This window comes from Lethenteron reissneri, chromosome 21 (genome assembly GCF_015708825.2).
Source record: "Lethenteron reissneri isolate LAM-NWPU_2019-01 chromosome 21, ASM1570882v1, whole genome shotgun sequence".
In the NCBI taxonomy this organism is placed as follows: Eukaryota; Metazoa; Chordata; class Hyperoartia; order Petromyzontiformes; family Petromyzontidae; genus Lethenteron; species Lethenteron reissneri.
Window position 1 is genome coordinate 5133900 of NC_083799.1, and position 20527 is coordinate 5154426.

The following is a 20527-nucleotide window of genomic DNA, read 5'->3' on the forward strand; positions in this document are numbered from 1 at the left end:
CTGCAGCAATTAAAACTGTGCATATCACAAATAATCACCACATAATGTAAATTTACACGAAAATATATTTAAATACTGAACGTATGTTTTCTTCATCAATATACAGCATTGTCTAAACGATACAGAATTACTCTTTTTTAAACAACCTTGCAATGTGCGAACAAATGTAGTATAGTGACTGCACAGTGTTCGCATGCCAATGTAACACTCAAGTAAATAACATCATAACACTGAAAATGCCAGACAATTGGGGCTGCTGCATAAGGTAGGAATGTTAGCGAGTTCCTAAGAAGTGCAGGCTTGTGCCATGATTCTGGCACAAGTAAAATGTAAAACCGAAATGCTTACCATTAAATTACGTCTACACTATAAGCATCCAACTAGGGCCACTGTTATCTACAAAACATGAAAAATCTCCCATCAATCTTATAGCCTCCTGTGTGGTAACTCATGGGAGGGGTTTTCTACAAATATTTGAGATCATTTAGAAGCTAGGATACAACTAAAAACGGAATGTTCATTAACAAAATCCGCTTTGTTTGAGAAGTTCACTTTGTTCAGCAGGCACATTAATCTCTCTCACAAGTTACAATGTTTGTGAAGCTTTGAGACAGATGCTCTACCTGTGACAGGAGACTGACAGCAATAGGCGTAATGCTCACCTTGTGATAGTTCCAGCAGGACGGAAAAGATATGATCTAAAAAACGACATCTGTCAAAATAGACTATGTTTACTTGTTCATTCAAAGTTAAAACAGAATGCAAGCGCTTCAGTTCTGTTGTGAGTATTAGGAGCTGCTTGCTTTGTGCTGTGGTGGTCAGATGCTAGTGCTTCCTACAGAACGTCTGTAACTGTTACTCCTCAGAACGTTACTGTACTTGGGACTGTCTGAATCTAAGACGCTTGCCTACCTTCAGAGGCATCATCACCACTGGCCGTGATGCCCCCTTGTGCTGTCAAGGGTGCGGCAACCCCAGGTCCTGCTGCTGAGCTTTCTCCGGAGGAGGGCCCGGACCACGCTGCCACGGAATGCTCACGACACAGCTCCATGGCCTCCGTGCTCCCTGATGACCCGTCGAGCCCCAGCAGCAACAGCCCGGAGTCGCTGGAGCCGCGCCTCATCAGCTCCCGCTCCAGCTCTAGTATCTGCGGTCAGTTGTCAAACATGTCCCAGTCAGCAGTCAAGCCGCGAGTTGTGCCTTTGTTTTTAACTGTGATTGGGGGAGAAGTTAAAGTGCCTACTCTGTTCTGAAGTGTCTCCACTTTCTTCACGTAGCCTTGTTCCACCTCAGTGAGCTTTTTCGCCTGAGCCTCTTCACGCTTGAGCAGGTCCGACTCTCTAGGATGGACACCACAAACATGCTTCAGATTGCACTGCAGACAATGACATGCACGAGCTGACCAGGAGATGGCAGTATAGCAATGAAGTGAATGTGCGCTGATATTTGAATATTATCCACTGGTATATGTGGGGTTTCTAACACGTGCAAAACACTCCATAATGCAATTGACCAAACATCACAATCCAGGACTATCCTAAAAAAAGAGTCTTGAAACTCAGTGAGGATTTCCATAAATAAATGGGAGTATTATTATTACAACTACAGTATGAAATTATATGGTTATTTCGGTAAAGTCACGTAGATAGAAAAAAATACAATAAAATAATAAAAATGAAAATAAAGTACGTAAAAAAGAATAAGTGAATAAGAATGTAACCATATTTTCCATAAATAAGATTCCAAAAACAGCTTGACTCGAGTAAACTCACTTTTGCTGATAATCCTTTATCAACTTCTTGGCTTTGTTATATTTCTTCTCCAGGGCCTGGTGTTGGGCTTGGCTCTCTTTGAGGTGCTCGTTGACACTCTGACACAGCGTCTGCGCCTCCAGCCAGTATCCCTCCAGCTTGCTCATGCGCTCAGCATTCTCCTCCATGCTCTGCTGCAGCTGGAGCCGTTCCAGCCCCCAGCGCTGCCTCTCCTGCTCACTGAAGACCAACTGGCACGGGAGGTATGAGCGTTTTGTGGCGAGATGCGTGGGCCTACTCTGATCAACCGGCAACCCTGTCCCACTGGTCAAGCTGCAGAAAACGCTCGGGTACGAACGCAGAGGCTGTCTTAAGGATGCGGGCCTGCCAACATATTCAGTTGGCAAAATCAGACTCTGCGTTAACTTTAGCATCATTGAAATACTAAGTCTTGTTTATGTGACCTCAGAATGTATTCTGTGGAGTCATATTCTGGGGCCACCTTTCAAGTTCATGTTTATTTTATATGATTTAAGCAGGTAAGAACTCAACAGGCCATGATGAGTCTCATTTTCAAGAGTGACCAACAGTAATCAAATTATAATTCTAGATCTGCATACACAAGTAAATCACGTGCAGTATATTCCACTCACACACAGCTTATAGTAAAACATGACGCAATAGCATAAAACTAGCATGGTATTTTATATCGCTTTTGGATCAATTGCAATAATAAATGTTAACATGTTCTACAAACCACAAAAAATACAATAGACCATTGTAATGTACAAACAAAACAAGCAATAAAAGCAGAAATCAACACTTATCCTCAACGATTGACCAATTCTCATGCAATTTAAAGAAGATCACCCACCTCCTTCTTCAATTTTAAGATCTCGGCCTCAGTCACAGCATGCTTTATTCTCAGCTGAGAGAGAAGAAAACAGAAATTAAATAAAAAAGCACCATGAGCGCACAATAATGTAAATCCAAAAATAAGTAGAAATGTGAACTGGATTTTAAAAGGTTGTCTTTTTTTGTGTTAATCAAACGATTTATGCAGCGCAATATTAACTGCTGAGAACACAACCTCTCACCGGGTCTCCATTCACTCGGCGTGTGTAAAGCAGTAATCTGTAGCTTTACAGACGATGCTCATCAATTTCGGCGCCACGCGATAGCAAACCAAATACAAATCAGCATCGTTTTTCAGCTGCAGTCTCTCTTTAAACCTCGGAGCAGTTGTCAAAGGAATCACAGTATATCTTTAAAATTAGCATCACAGTGTACAATAGCAGTTAAAGTAAAATGCAATGCAGAGTGCCCTGAGGGTTCATTATTAGTGCATTACTTTACAGTGACACAACAGCACAATACTGCCAGTGGGTGAAAATCAGTTCAGGTTTCAGGCAGCTGGCGTATTTGAATAATTCATGACTGTGTGACTTGCAGATATCAGTCTACAAGCTGAACATGATATCTGCAGACAAGTACCTTGCAAACATGAATTTAAATTATTTTATCACTCTAAGATCTCTTCCTGAGCCCCTATCTCTCGCACACTTTAATAAGTTTTGCTCCTGCACACCCGTGAACACTGCTCTACTCAGAATCTCATTGTCATACTTTAAAAATGTACACTGCATTATGCTTTATAAGCAGCTTCCATCAACATTATATATATATACTCTCCAATCTTTAGACATGTTTTATTCAAACCAAACATATGCGAAATTAATATTACACGGTTGGAAAAATGTACGTGAAATTATTTAAGAGATTGTAAAATGTCAGCAGCACCGTAGTTCCAATGCGTCGTTTGCCTGTAAACATTATTGCATGCCGAATGCACTCACTTGGCACTAGGAAGAGCGAGGTGCCTGTAAGGACAACTGGGACCGCGGGGTTATCTGACATTGGCACTCACCTCCTGGAATCTATGTGCAAGCTGTCTGTCCTCCGTGTTCGTGGTGGAGAACATGTCCCCGTCCTCTCCCTCGGCTAGCTCGAATACCTCCATGGGCAGCCGTCCCAAGTGCGACCCGTCGTCTTCCTCGTCCGTTGCATACTCGCCCGTCTGCACCCACACACCGTTCATTCCATGGGGCTGTGGGTGCCACAGTCCCTTCTCACCTGGTGGCCACCTTCCAACGCGGCTCCTCTCTCACAGCAGACACGCAGCGCTCATAACGATGCCGTATCATAACATGCGAGTTTTGCGTCGTTAAAAGGTGATTGTGCCATTGTGTTGCAAAATAGGCCGAGAACACACAGGGGTTAATGGGAAAGGAAAGCTGTTTCAATGTGCACAAAGAAAAATAAAGCATGCAGAGTGAAAACGACTTACTGAGGAGGAAAAGGCGCAGGGCACAGTTAAAATACATTCCCAAGCAAATACCTGAAAGGTGCATGACAGTGGTACCAATTCACACCGACACCACAAACAGGATTATCATTCTAGCAATGACTCAAATGCTTCTTACATTTATTACTGTGCATTGAGCCCATACGTGCAGTATGCACCAGGCTTAAAGCTCACAATGAAGAGTTAAATTAATCTGATAATAATTTTAAACATTTCAAGGCGTTATTTTAGAAATCGACCATACCTATGATGTATGGTATGTTGTATCTACAACACTCAGCTTGCATCACACAAACCTGCGTGCTGGCTTCGCCGTTAGTCTATCTGCCATCACGCTTGGCATCAGGTGAGCCATCGTCTAATGTCTTTCTCTACGGGCAATTGGGTAAGAGGCGGTTGAGCCACATGTCAGTCTATGCACTGGAAAAAACAATGGCTGGGGATTTTGGGGTGAAGGAATAAGTCTGGCATGCAGGGGTGACCACTGACAAGCTGCACCAAGGGAAACATTACAAAACACGTTGAAATGTAAAACCACAGCAAAACACGTGTAATACTTTGACTGTGACAAAACATGCACGTACATAGGTATCATTTCATGTGCAGTGATATAAACAGGGCCTGATTCATGTGTTGGGGAAAAAAGAAAGTCGTACATTTTTATCTGAACAAAAAGACTGAATTGGCAGGAAATGGCGATAAATTGTGCGTTATTAAGCCAAATGTTGCTGGAATTTGTTATGGCAAACATGAATTATCTCCAAGACACCTTGCAAATTGCATAGCCATTTAATTTAGCGATAACATCACTGTCAAACAAATAATTAAATAAGCGTGGAAAATCTCATTCTGAAAACAAAAGCATTGGCATGAATCGCTTGTTTATTAAACATAGGAACGAAAACAAATTCGCTCGCATGCCAAAATAGGCTGATGTGCCGTTACCTCATCATCATCGTCGTCATCATCGTCATCGTGGTAGCGGGCGTACTGCTGCTCCAAGAGCTCCCTCTGCCGCCGCTCCTGCTCCAGCGTCTGGCTGATGAGCCGCGCCACCTCGCTCTCTTGGCCCGGCCGCTCACGCCCAATTCGGAACCTGCGCGATCCCGCGGGGTGCAGTGTTGTCCACGCACGGGGCCATCGCCTCCGGTGAGCCCGCTGTTTTGTTCGGCAGTGAAATAAGCTATAAGCAGTGGTTGGGGCTCTGATCATCGTTGTCGTTAGTGTAAGATACGCACACAGTACCTTACAGATAACCAGTCCATTAAAATATGTATCAATACATTGTAATATCAGCTTCAATCATGTTGGTTTCCAACAATACATCATTATTTGTGTATAAATATCTACTGTATCCCTTGCTTAGAACAACTCCCGTGTATAAAGTTGCACTTTATATGCTACCTTTTCTGACATGTTTCAATCCTGTGACTCATCTGGTTTTTTAAATAGCATGCTTTTTTTTACTAAGTCTTACAAATCCTGCAAGTCTGAAACATTCCATAGGATAGTGCTGACGTTTTTGATATGGATGAGGTGCGTTTTAATTGATTGACAAGTATACAACAGGCTTGCTCTTGCTAAATAAAAGTCATTTCAACTTGTTTGAGAATTGAAAGTAATTTTTTTTACTATTTTGTACAACAAAAAGAATAGTGTTTTTTTTATTGAGACACAAATACACGTATAAACCCCACTGCGCATAAGCAATAACGTGCAATGCCTGCCAACATCCTTTGAAAGGTGATTAAACCGTTAGCCTTGTTTCACGGGGTGAAGGAGCGGGATTACAGCTCGTAGCCACCCACCTCACAACGCCTTGCGTGTTTTTGAGCACAGTGGCAGCAAACGTTTGGGTAACACCGACCAAGCTGATCCCATCCACCTCCACGATCTGGTCGTTCACCTGAATCCTGCTCAATGGACCACATTGGAAGAATTGCAGCATAGTAACCCAGCGCACAATTGTTTGTAAAAAAATAACATTGACCCTTTTCAAGAAACGTTTCATTTACACAAGCATTCACTTCCCACTCCCAATTCTTACGGAATATAAATATAGCACACCAAAAGCTGACTTCATGTATTAAGTTACATAAACGAAAACAATACCTTCATTAATATTTTTTTATTTGAAACATAACTCATATATTGTATTTTAGGAGTCAGACCAAACTTAAGAAAACGCCAAAGACAATGGCACAGGAAAGCAAACAGTGTGACGGGGCCGCACCTGCCATCCCTGTGTGCAGCTCCACCCTCGGTGATGGTCTTGATGAATATGCCCAGCTTTTCGAGGCCCGCATCGGCCCCCACGCCCATGCCGATGATGCTCAGCCCCAGCCCCTCGTCACCTAGCAGCAGCAGCAGGAACACACAGCAAGTGGCACCATTACTTTGAAGGTAAATGGGCAGCTTTACAATTATTACTCCTGACGCTGCTGGTGGAAGGGCTTCCACTAGAGGGACATCTAGAAAACCCCTTTAAAAGGTATCTGGCCTACTCTTCCAAGCTGGTTAGACATCTTGGAAGAGGTGGGAGTACTTTACGACACTTTAACTCCCAGCACGTAACCTGCTGATCAACTAACTGTGGTGTACTCGTTTGTGTAGATGACTGGACAGAGGAGAGGGGTATTTTAGAAACATTCCATTGTTTCAACTGCCACACTAGGGAGATAGTACCATTGACCTCTGGTAAAAAAAGAAGTCCAGTGAGCTAACCATTATACTATGGCAGCATGTCTTCCTGATGTCCTAAAAACCTCAGGAAAACATCGTGAATGCCTTTTATAAGAAAAAAAGTATTTTTATTCCGAATACATGTACTGTAATCACTTGGTTAAAAAAAATGCAAACGCAATGTTTTTAAATCACATTCTTTTCTAAGTGTGTGAATGGAATATAATCATTTTCTTCATGGCAGATCTCCATCACAGCTTAACTTGAATCCTGTTTTCAGCTGAGACCTGCACCTAACGTTTAGTTTAGTTATTAATGTAACAGGTGAGGACACAAAACTAAAAATTACTTCCCATAATATATGGTATTAGCACCATTGATTTTTAAATGAGTTACTTTTTAGAAATGTCATACCATGAATTGCATGGCTTGTTATCACATGCATGTTCTTCGTGGTATGTCATTAATAACGACACAGTTCTTTTATGAAACTCTTGCCAAGACTGTATTACGTGCAATATATTCACCTGGAGCAAAGCACTGCAGAAAAGCAGCAGTGGCTAATGTTAAGTTCACTGTGATCGAACAAACGGTTGTTAAAGTGAGTCCCGGCTATTGTGGTGCAGTAGCCCAGACAGTGTGATGGCTGCTGTCTGCATGCGCATGCACGGCGTGATGCTGCCCAACCCTGGGGGTTCTGCACATACACGGTCACATGGCACTTTTAACGCCAACCTGCACTGGACAAACAATTCAGATACGCTATGTGCCTGAACATACAACTAATCACCTCTTGTTCAGGCTAATAATATTAATAGTGTTTTTTTTAAATAGACACTTGCACTTTAGGTCACTATAAAACCCAGTATATGCAGTTTGGCACAGACTATTAGGCTCAGTGGTTGAGTGAGGGGCTCGCAATCATAAAATTGCAAGTTCCAATCTTGATTAGGGTGTTGATTCACCCGATCTTCCCTACTGGGTCGATAAAATCAGTACCACTTTGTGGGAAAGTCAACAGTCGACGTTCTACGGATAGACTCACTCCCACCATAAGAATATGTAATTCCCACAACTGGCTCAGGGCTGTAAACGGGAGACGAGCACCATCTCAATGCTCATTTGAGCAGCAGGAGATCACTTGAGCACAGTGTGTAGATTTCTAGAGGGTTAATCCTTCCGGCCGGGCCCTCGTGCGCACCTTTCTCCATTTCCACATCCAGCAGCTCCATACGCTCCACACGCTTCTCCAGCTCGTACTCAGGCCGATGCCGCCACTGGGTCCACATCCTCGTTGCGGCGGTCATACTCCTCATTCGAGAAGGTGCTGAACACCTGGCGAATGTAGGAAACAAACAGGATCGTACTTGAGGTGCTCTCTCGTTATTAGAGCAATGCAGCGCACATACTTTTGTACCGTGTTCACGCATTAACATCAAACACTCCACGTATATGAACGAGTGTACATGAGGTGGCCTTGTTGCTAAGGAGTCACAGCACAAAACCAGCATTTGCGTGATCCCGAGTTCAAATCCAGCTTACAGTCACCCATACCTGTCAACCCATACGGTTTACCCAAAATTATTGCACAGAAAAATTGAGTTTTCAGGTCCATACGGCGTACAGCCGTTTCAATACGGGCAAAAAAATGTGTCCATTTGTTTTTGTTTCTCCCTTGTGATGGGACTTTGTAGGATGAACTTTGAGATTTATAAGGGTACGGGGTGACGAATAAGGTCTGAATTGATCTGTAATAAGGCAGGCACTTATAAGGATTTGACAGGTATGGCCACCTGTGGTTAAACATGGTTCTCAAGTGTCACAGTTTTATGGCTCGATCTAGTCACAATTACTGCAAACAAAACACATCACGTGACTTTTAGTTGTTCACATCATTTAGCTAAGGTCCAGCTCTGACCTCTAACAATTAGAAACATAATAATTTTACCGCCATGCAAAAATATTCAGGGTGTATTAGAAAGCGCATCCTCTAATGTGAATAAAAAAGAGACATCAGGAGATCTGGGGATTAGCTTTGATATCCCCTTCCATCAAATCTTAAATTACAAAAAAAACACAACAGAATAATGGTGCATTCTAAACCATGAGTTTAAAACATGACACAAACATGTGTAAAAAGCGCACGTCCATTGTGCATAGGCAAAACACCACCATAACTTCCAGAGTACATTAATTGTGGTCCTCATCTTAGATCACCATCAGTTTAGTAACCAATGCTCACTACTACAGATGCAGACATTGGAGAAGTGAGCATTAGTGACTATGCTTGAGCCATAATTATGATGAAACCGGTCCACAGTTGTCTATCACTGCATCACTGCAGCTGTTAGTTGGTCCCATCGCTCAACTTTATTCTGATGGTGATTTAAGACAAGGGGATCACACTGTACCTCTTCAGGAAATGCTGATTATTGTTGGCATATGCACAAAGGCCACGTGCTTTTTATACATTGCTGTGCCCTGTTCGAAAAGTATGACACCTCCTTTAATAGGCCATTCTCTACCATACAAGCTTGTCCTACTTCAAATGATGCCAAGAGCACGTTTGGAATAAACATGGCGAAAAAGACAGATGCATGTGCAAAATCCTGCACTTAAGAATGCATACAAACATAATTATAGTCATATACGAATGACAGATTCGACATACAATAACTAATCAAAGCACCGTAGACATACCATTCTGTAGCAACCATAATGGAAGAAGAATTAAGTCGAAGAGCCAACAGGTGGCTGGAAAAAGACTAAGCTATAGCATGGCCGAGGCTAGATGAGTGCAGGCCGGCTTGGGCTCTACACCCCCAAAATAATGTCCCTTTGGCCCAGCCAAGTTCACTCTCTTGAGAAGTGCGAATCACTGTTATGGTGCCCCCCCCTCCCCCCCCCCCCATTTGAAAGGAGCATAAGCCGGCCCTTAATTAAACCAACATTAACCGTACCCTTTAGCTTGGAAACTGATACGTCCGTGTGGTTTGTCTGAGTAGCAGGGAATGCTGGTCATATGCCTTACTGTAGCTTTGTTCCGTCCCTCCACTATCGCTACCTGATCGAGTTCAATAGACGCACTACTAACATTATCTCAGCTCTTGGCATTCGTACAGGAGGTGTGGGTCCGCAAAGCATTAACTATAAAATCTTTGGGAGAATAACATGTTTTCTCTACTTTTAACACAAAGGATGGAAGGTTCTCACGAGCTCAAAAACGGCCCCACCTCAGCAACTTTATATTCCATTGTACTACCCGCTATTCTCAAACACAGCACTGTATACAGTAGTATAAGCATTTCATAAGACTTTATGCGAGCTGTAGAGTGATAATATTTAGCTTTATGAGTCAAGAACCAGCACTTGTAACTTTGAGTTGTAATATGGGGCAGCAGAGTGGAACAGCAGTAATACTTGTGCATCACATGCTGGAAATGCCTGGTTTCATTCCTGACCCGGGCACATTTCTGTGTGGAGTTTGCAGGTTCTCCCCCTGTTTTGTACGCATTTAAAGTTTCCTCCCAATGGTAAAAACATAAAAATGTAGTTGACGTTGGCCAAACATCTCAATGCATAATCCTCCTGGAAAAGTATATTGACTCAATGTGGTTTTCCTGGGTAAGTAGGTAAAATTCTAATGTGAACATGAGTCCTAACTTTTAAAAATACGAATGTGCTACCATTATAAATGCATTTATTCAGCTAAATATATATATAAACGTTTACAATGTTTATGAGAAGGAGCACAAGTGATCTCATTACACGATATATAAGACAGCTACAGTCGACACAAAAAACTGCATTAATTGGGACCCATAGTTTTTTATTGCAAAAATAAATTCAGAGCTTTAAAAAAAATGTTTACTTATATTTACTATACAGCTCATCAATACAGAGTCAGATAATAGTTTCTAGAATAATTATCAGTTTGGGGAATTATTCACCAAATGGTGGTATTGTTCATGTCAATTTATATACAGAAACTTGCTTTCATTGGACAATATTTCACAAGTACTGTGCATGACTGTATTCCCGAAGGAAGTAGCTTTCCATTGTTTGGCAAGTGGCAATCTGTCATTGGACAAAGCCATCAGCACACACGCCCATTGCTCGTTTCAATCAGAGGAGCCCTGCTTCCAAACAAATCAAATAAAATACAATCCCGGCTTTGTTTCTGTGCCTTTACAACGCCTCAATTTAAACTTTAGCAGCTCACATAAACAACACGGATAGAACTAAGGACACCATGTATTAGTGTTCAGAGTACTTACCACATATGCCCATGAACTAAATGTAATCATGGTCATCAAATATGGATTTGTTAAATAATTAACATCAGCAGCTAAGACCTATTCACTGTTGCAGGAAGGCCTCTCCAAGCCATCACCATCAGACATGGCCACCTCACAATGCAATAATCCATCTAGATTCAGAACACGGGCTGATTTCAATGCTCCATATCTCTTTGGCATGTTCATTCCTTTGGCTGCCATTGTCGAGGATTCAAGTTTCAAACCCAGTGGCCACCCTGGTTAATACTGCAGGTTTCTTAAGCATAAAAAATAATCTTAGTCTGCTTCGCAGTGGACTATACGATCCTGCAAAGTAATTCGCAAGAGTAGGCCATTATGCGTCGGTGTCATGGTCCACATTTGTTAAATTTGAAAGATTACTGTCAAATTACTCAATTGGGGTATAGATAACAATTATCGCCCCCTACTACGAAAACCTAGCAGAACCCTCTTGGAAAAGAGCCATGAGACTCCGTGAGGATTTCATGAGTAAATGCGCATTATATGTCTCGACCACAAACCATTCACCCCTTCTACCGACCTGTCATACCCAAGCCCACTTGCTTTTTTCACTGATATAACATCTATAACTCGCGTATATGCTCTGTGATACATGTTCCTCTTTCAGTACTGTATATACTTTTACATATACCTTTGCTCACTTTTCAGATTTTGTTAAATTGTTTTGTCATTGTAATAAGCATGTTGATATGTCGCGTTCATGATTACATTCATAATTCCAAAATATATCCAACCTGCTCTCTTGATTTCATTGTTTTTATTCTGGTCCACCTTAAATAACTGCTCTAGGTATACTGTACATACCCTGATGTGTTATCCAGTTGTATCCCTCCAAATAGATATATTTACTTGTTTTAGAAACGTGTGCATGTTTTGCGTTTTTCTCATTAATCTTGAGTCCAAAATTTCCGATGTTTTTTAATATTAAGTTCTTTGATAATATTCTGTCCTTTATTTCTATAGATTTTTAGAGTATAAAAACAAGGGGATACTTTCGCCAAAGATATTCACAATAACATGATCATTTTTCCAAAACTTAGATACAAATGCATGAATATAAATGGAGAAACTATGAACCATCTCAGATCAACTGATGACAAAACCGTAACAACAAAAAGTGTCTGTAACATTGACCAAGGTTTTTCCCAGATAGTTTGCAAGAACTAACTCACCATGCCTTGTGAGACAAGATCAAGATGTGACCATGACCAAAGCCATCACACCTCACCAACACGTTTTACCCTCTGTCCATTCCTGCAGTTGCTGAAGAGCAAACAAGCGACCTCCCAAGATCTTTCTACACAGTACCCCACCATCTTTTCTTAGGTCTTACACTTGGTCACCAGACTCGTGGAGGCCACTCCAATGCCCGTCTCAACAATTGGCCCTCCTCCATCCTGCTGACATGTCCCACCCAGCAAGATACCCAGGGAAAATAACACGTGTATTGACAATTCATCCACTGTGTTTGTGTTCAACAGTTAATCAAGCCACAAAGAGGGTGTGCATTCACACGATTCTAATTAGCCATCGGCAGAAGGTCGTTTGTGTGCTTTCCCTGAGGACGTCACTGGGACGTGTCAACGTTCTCCAGAGGACAAACTCATCTCCGCCTGCCGCCTGCTGTTCCTCGACGTGCAGAGTAATGCTAGGAGCTTGGCAGGTTTGGCTCGACGCGGGCTAAAGGGCACTCATGGGCTGCGAGATCTGCATGAGCGCCGCTGCACGAGGTCTCCTCTTTGCTGATGTGGTAAATTATTTAAATGCAACGCGCTGGAGCATAACCCACTATGACAAAGAATGTATCCAATAATGTGCACGGTGCCTATGCATTAACATAATGAGTACAGTGCCTAATTTTTTTTATAATCCTACACAATCAGCGTGCAAAAAATATCGTTGTTTTCCGACATTGTATGCAATGTCACATGCATGACAGAGTGGGAGTCAGATTGAGGCAGGCTGGCAGTCAACAGTGACTCTATTTAAAGGGTCCTTTCGCAGCAATGAGGCATATACGCAACAAAAACACATTTTATTTCACGGTCAGGGGAAACGCATTTGTCTTTCTCAGTCTCTCGGTCCCCTGAACCACGGGCTCTTAAATGGGGCAGAGCCAGAAAAAACAAAGTGTGGCTGTGTCAACTCTGATGGCCAGTGGCTGGGAAATGGAGCTGGACGCTTTCACCGATCTCCACAGCTTGTTTACTGTGAGCCACAAGCTCTGGCTGGCTCTGCTTTCGTCATGCAGGCACATACGCCTCTCGCGTATATTTATTTATGCAATGGCTTTGTAGTATAGCTAACATCGTGATGAAAATACCAAGCTATGTTTTTTTTATTTAGGAGTCCTCAGTTAGATTCTTAAAACATGTTGGAAGAATCCAACTGAGGTTAAAGTGGGTAAAATGCATACAGTACAGCATATACTAGCGGTATTAATATACTGATCTCATTATGCAAATGTGTCTCTTCTGTTATTGCTGATGCACCTCCAAAAATGTTTACGTCTCATTGAAGCGCCAATGTGACCTACATAAACTACTGCTGTGGACATTAACATCACTTGTTATATAACAGGACAAGCCGACACATGCAGATGAAGCATTTATATTAATTGCAGGACAAACGTACGTGACAATCATTTACCAAAGGGTTGTCAATGCTATTATGGTAAAAAATATATATATATGTTCATTTATTTTTTCCATGCAACTCAGAATAACTATTTTAAATGCTACGATCTCTCAGCCCAGATTAAAGGAAACCACGGGGAGTCCAGCACAAATTCTGGAGAATATGGCCCAAACAGGGAAATGCAGAAAGGCCTGGGAAACAAGAGCTGAGGTTCATGCTGAGGGGTTGCCGGAGAGATGCCCCAAACTCTTCCCACAGTCATTCCATCATCCATTATCACAAAAGAGTAGGTTTAATGCATGTTGGCAGCAGCCCTCCCTGCTACTTTTGATCACACCAGACATGCAGGCAGTTCCACGAGAAAGCGGGTCCATTCAGCCAAACCCTCATTAATCATTACAAAACTCTCATAGGAAATGTAACTGTTGAAGTCAAGCCTAGCATTCACCTGCCCTTAGAAACACACCGAGAACAGCTAGAATCACACGGCTACAAAACATATGGCATCTTATTTGTATTTTGAGTGCACACAACAGATGCACGTATAAGTGGTGTTATTCAATGTTCTGATTAATGAAAGCTCATGTATGAAAGTGGTTACTATGCACGTTAACTCTGGGATGACCTTGGGGAGGCCCTTAACGGGTAGAAGTTGGAATAGAACCCAAGTAACTGGGATGAGAGCCCATCGCTCTGGCTATTAAGCTGCCTCTTGTTGTATTCATGGTCTTTACAGGGCTTCTTTGTAATACTGTACACTGAATATATTTTATTCAAGGTTTTTTGGCAGAAAGGTGTCAAAGTGCATGTCAAACTGGGATTTAATCATTAACATCCATTGTGAAGTTTGGTGTGCACAATGTCATTGCGAGTTCCATCTTCTCTTCCTGGAGTTTACAATGACGCATCAATAAGTGCTTGCTTATGTAATAAAGCTGTCTGCAGTCACTTGAAGATCTGAGATTCCAGCTAAATGAAGCAACAAAGTTAGTGAGTGTGTAATAACGAAGCACAATTTGATGGCTTCTGTGACAAACTAGCTCGGTTACCAATGTGTATTGCCTAACACATGGTTTCAGGATACCTATGGAAGACCTATTGGAGTACTGAATGCCAATGCAAGTACTAACTACCCATGTACAGTACTGTTTCATAATAATACCTAATTTTACAATGCAGCTGGTATGTCAATAGATTATAGGTGAAAAGGTAAAATGTTGAGATGCTAGTTCCAAAGCAAAGAAACACTTGGATATTTTTAATGTGACGTCTTGAAAAAAAAAATCACGCACTCTGGCTAAGCTGACACACGTCTTAAGCCTTGGCAACTGCAGCCTAGCGAGTTGATGTGTGCCCAGGGCATGTTAATGTTGGGCAAGTTGGCTATAATGGGGCAAAGAGCATAAATATGTCACATCAATACAAAACGTCGGAAGATTTTGAATTACAATGTGGGTTTTGTTTAACACTGCTCTCAAGGTCATTTAACTGCACATTTCCCAATGCAAATATATACGGTAGTAAAAAGAGCATGCCTTATTGTACAGTCACTATGGTTTTACACAGACTGTTTAAAACCCGAACAGATCTTGCTATGTGAACCAATATATATTTTAAATAAACATGCGCATGCAAATACTCGAAGTATTCACACTGTGCACATTGATTAATTAACTACACTCATAAAAATTTAATTACGGTCCTGTGTTTTTGACCTGCATGTTTCAATGATGATTTGTCAGACATTCTAGGCACAACAAGAATAGCCATCGTTACATGGAGGCCTTCGACGATATCCAGGCACTGCACTGCAAGCCTATCCAATGGATGCAATTTAAAAGGGGATTCCAAGACATCGTGATGACTAAAACATTCTAAATAAATATCTAACTTATTAAAATATTTGTGTACAATTACCAGTGCCATTACTTTCAATGAAGCGCCTTTTGTAAATCTACGAGAGCGGAGAAAAAACACAACTTGTCCCTTTGTTTCATGAGACCCAAGGGCGGGCACAACCACCGATTTATCGGATTGACCTGAAAGTGATTTACTGAAAATAACATTGCAATTAAAACACATTATAATCAGATACCATGACACCAATAGTAATTATTACTTAGTGTAATGAAAGGAAATAGGTGCAGATGTGTGATGATAGTTGATGCATTTAAAATGCGTGTTGTGTATAATATCTACCTGAATTGGTGCAGTGCTGAAACGGATCTTGCGATTAGGTTGGGTCTCTTCATCAGACAGCCCCTGCATTTCCCTGTAATTTCCAGCTTCTGTGTAATCTGCACACATTCCCTCACAGCTGACATCTCCAATAGGAGTGATGACAGCTTCATCTTCAAAAGCAACTTTTATTCCTCTCGCGTGATCCAATGATGTCTCATTGTCATTGACGTTCAGGCTGATATCATCATTCGCCAATTTTTCATTCTCCACTTGACTATAAAACACTTTGGTTACATTTTGCGGAGCTAATAAGACTTTCTCATTTCCAGAATGTTGTGCAGTGCTCGTCAAACTGTCATGTTCAATTGCTGGTACATCACCTTGTAACTTGACCAATGCTGCTTTAAAGACATCTCCTTCTGGAATAACTGCAATATTCTGGTCATGAGATTCCACATTTATATTCAATGATGGTGCACAGTTAACTTCAATATTCCGGGAAACTTGCTGAGGGCTCTTTTGTATTGCGTTCTCCAGTTTTATAACCTGAAGTATGCTATTGGCATGGCCTTTGGAAGGGACAAACTGCTGTGACTCCACTTCATTCTGGTCTACTCCAGGAAGAAACACCAGCCTGTCTGAGATCTGCACAGAGATGTGATTCTGACAGGGATTATCAGAAGAATCCATGCCACTGTGGACCTCGTCTAGGCTGTTCCGTGAAAGATGAGACAATTCCCCGGCTTTATCAAATACGTCAGGTCTGTCACTGTCCACCGAATGGCCTTCATCTCGTCTCGGAATCGTATTAACCAAGGCCTCCACAGCACGTACTGAGCTGCTGTTGCCCGGCTCAAAGACGGCAGCCAATTGGCTCACAGTGGGGGACACCGCAGACTCCGTGCAGGGACTGCAGGTGAGAACGCTGTCGAGAGACTCTGTGCTGCCCTTGCAGCTGCCCACTGACAGGACGCTGTCCCTAGAGCCCTTGTGCTCTTTGCGGGGCAGGGACGACGAGGCGGAGAAGAAAGACGTCGGGGGGGACGGCCGGCCCGTGTCGTCGCTGCCCTGCCGCGGAAGACTTCGCTCGAAGATTTTGCGCACCTCGGTGATGCGGCCCGACAGGCTGGCCGCACCGTCGTGCTCCGTCTGCTGTCCCTCGGGGGCCGTGCGTACGACCTTCTCCCGCAGCCGTCCCTCTCGCCAGCCCGGGGAGCCTCCTCCACCTCGCGTCGGGGATGGTGGGGGCGCCGTGAACTGGCGCGCCTTCTGTTTCACAGACACGGGCTGCTGCTGGCTCCTCTTGGAGGATCCCTGCTGCTGCTCTGCACCATCCTCGTTGCCCTGTTGGCTGCCTTGCAGCAGCATGGTCTTAATGCGGCTCACGTTGGTGCCGTACTTGCGGTCTCGTCGTCCGGTGGCCAAGGATGAGGCCGAGAGACCCCGCTCATTGCCGGCTCGGTCAGATCCGACTGTCACCAAGGGATTAACCCTGCTACCTGCTGGGGTGCGGCTGCCCATCTCGGTGTGGTTGAAGGTCCGCTTGAGTGCCTGGAACTCGGCTCGGTAGGCGATCCGGTGCGGAGATGCGCTGCGTAGCTGTGGTGCCACCTGCACCTGCTGCGTCACCTGCTGCACCTTCATTACATCGCTCGCTGCAGCGTCTGCCTTCATCATGGTCACTGTTCGCAGCGTACGTGAGCGTCCACTGTGTTCCACAACAACGGTTATCGGCAGGGAACCCGGATTGGATTTGTGCAGGACGCACCGCTGTTTTGCATAGGATTTGTACCACTTGATTAATCCAGGTCGAATAAGCAACCCAGAAAAACTGATGGGTGCAGCAGGCTTGGCGTGTCGCTGCGATGTGTCCCACGAAGAAATCTAAAACATAATTAAAATAATGAACGATCAATTCAATAAATGGGTGAAACAAGGAATTATAATCAATGCCTAGATCCGTTAAGCAAACAATTAATTGAAAGGCTCATGATTTGACAATAGAATGAATTAATGAAGGGGCCAATGGGACTAATGAACCGGTGAATTATGAGTGAACGTGGAGGAATCGCTCACTGTGAATGACAATACAACCAGAGCGTGACTCCTTCACGCCGGGTCTACTCTGTGAAGACTCTTACAGGTCTCGTTCAGCAATTGTCCCACTAACACGTTTAATAGTGTCTGACCGAGCTGATATATCCGTGTCTTACCAGCCTAGACAAAGCGCTCTCCCAGTCGTGGCACACGTTATTATATACAAACCACACAGCGTTATTCACCAAGCCCTCCTCTCTACACGAGCTGTCAATCATCACATTCATCATCGCGGGGCAGTAAATACGCCGACTCAACTCAATTAACATTCGGGTCAACGTCGCGCGTGCGTCTTGGACAATCATCTCAGCCGCAGAGTCATTTTTGTTACTAACAACACTACGTATAACAATCGCACTAGACAGTAGTAGTAGCAACAACAATACTGTAGCGAATCAAGTGGCTAGCGATGGGTAATTCGAGCGTTGAAGACACAGGGACCCCCCCCCGCCCCCCACGGCTCAGCTGTCCCGTGTCGATCATTGCGGTCACTCCACCCAGCAGAGAGACAGACAGACAGAGACACAGAGCTACCATCACGAACGAAGGGCGCTTATCGTCGTCCACGTGAACGCCACTAACCCGTGTCTCCTTATCGTTCGTGACCGCCTGATAGACGACGGGACGCCGCTCCAGCACAGACACCACGGCGATGCCGACCAGACGAGGACGGACACCCGGCAGGTAGCGACAGGCGGAGGAGGAGGAGGAGGAGGACGACACCGAGCCTAGACTGATAGACAAGACGAGGACGGACACCCGGCAGGTAGCGACAGGAGGAGGACGACGACGACGACACCGAAGCCCGAGCCGCCGTCAGGAGACGCCTCCCGTCGCCGAAGACGCCGCGCTCAGCACCACGTCCATGGCACCACCTCCTCCTCCTCCCCCCGTCCCTCTCCTCTCTCTCTCTCTCCGTCGTCTCGTCCTGCCCCAGCGATTACCGTTCGGGGTAACGATTGCGACTGTAATTTTGTAAAAATAAAAAGAGTAAAGTGCTACATAGCGGCGGTGGTGTTTTTCGTGTTACGATGAAGGTGTCGCCGGCTCCATGGCGACCCGCATTGCTGGGGTAGCAGCGGCTCCGTGTGGTTAGGGGGGTGGTGGTGGTCTCCTCCTCTTCGTTGTTGTTGCTGTTGTTCCCCCTCTCCTTCCTCCTCCTCCTCCTGCTGCTGCTGCTGCTCTCTCCTCCCTCCCCGCCCTGGGCCCTTGCTGGAGCTGTCAGGCCAATGAGAGCCTTGCGAAGGGAATGAATGAGGGGGCCTCCAGCTGCGTGGTGTGTCGGTGGAGGGCTCGTGGGGGCGGGGGGCGGGGGCGGGGGGGGTGGCATTGTCCACGCTGTGGTCGTGATGGAGGGCATTCGGGATGGCATTCGGGATGGCATTCATAAAGCCATGCGGAGTGCGATTTAGGATGAGAAATACACGGCGTTGTTCACACAAAATGTCACGGCGGGCACTCGTGCAATGTGTAGTTGTGATGGAAGCTTTTGGGAACGTCACAGTGGAGAGAATTCTGCATCAGATGTGAATTAAATAGGGGCATTGTGAATGTGTCACGTTGGAGGAGGGTATTCATAATACCCTAACATCACGCGAAGTGGAGATGTGAATGTTTTTTTAATGGTATAGGCACGGCATTGTTCACACAAAATGCCACCCTCACGCAATGTGCAGTGATAGAGGGCATTGGGAATTTGTAACGATGGGGTAAATTGTTCACGCAATATTTCGTGATGAAAGGAATTCTTAATAGAATATGTAGATCTGGTGGAGGACAAAGGCAATTCACGTAATGATGGCAGAAGGTGTTGCTAATTTAACAACGTACAGTATATTAGGAGTATTGCGAATGCAATGATTGTAAAGGGGAATGAGAAAGCAAAGTGTGTCGATGGAGGCTATTAGCCTGCACGATGTAATGATAGTGGAGATATAATATGCAGTGGTGTAGGGAGCATTGTGCGTGTAATGGATAGTGGTGGTGGAAGTCATTTTGCATATGTAATTACGCTGGAGGGCATTGTAATCCAGTATATAGGTGATTCTGAAGGGCACTATTGATGTGTGGGGGGTGGAGGGTGGCCATTGAGGAGGGCAAGTGTGTCCCTGGAGGGGCCCATGCCCGTCTGTCGTCGTCTTGGCCTCGCAAGCTGCACGGGTCTTTGTTGTTTTGGTCCCGGGTCTCACACTCGCTGTTACTGACAGGGGAGGGAGTCTCCGCTTCGTTAACCGAGAACACAAATTATTCAATAATTGCACTCATGCCCATTGCAGTGTACATTTGCGCATTTGTGTTTTTTTTATCCGCATGTATTCCGTGTTCTGTTGTATGTTGCTTACGTGTGCCCGTGTTTATGTGTATGCCTCAGGCAATATGCAAAACATCCTGATCGTGAGAAACCCGAAAAGGTCACATAAGTGGGCTGTGATCGATAACACTTAATTCCTATTGAACGTTCCTTTGTTTTTCCACGTGAAATAATTATATTGCAG

At 44.0% G+C, this 20527-nt stretch overlaps 1 protein-coding gene across 1 annotated transcript in view; it reads right to left on the bottom strand.

Moving 5' to 3' along the window:
• Positions 1 to 19187, bottom strand: part of LOC133345098 (neurabin-1-like) — a 34616-nt gene extending 15429 nt beyond the window's left edge. Inside the window, 12 exon segments of the mRNA XM_061555575.1 lie at positions 913 to 1147; positions 1244 to 1340; positions 1773 to 2002; positions 2626 to 2679; positions 3679 to 3828; positions 5062 to 5212; positions 5925 to 6029; positions 6350 to 6470; positions 8000 to 8060; positions 8062 to 8133; positions 15954 to 17819; positions 18615 to 19187. Of these exon segments, the coding sequence (XP_061411559.1) occupies positions 913 to 1147; positions 1244 to 1340; positions 1773 to 2002; positions 2626 to 2679; positions 3679 to 3828; positions 5062 to 5212; positions 5925 to 6029; positions 6350 to 6470; positions 8000 to 8060; positions 8062 to 8133; positions 15954 to 17612 (2935 nt within the window). The 5' untranslated portion in view covers positions 17613 to 17819; positions 18615 to 19187.
• Between the last annotated feature and the right edge of the window lie 1340 nt (positions 19188 to 20527).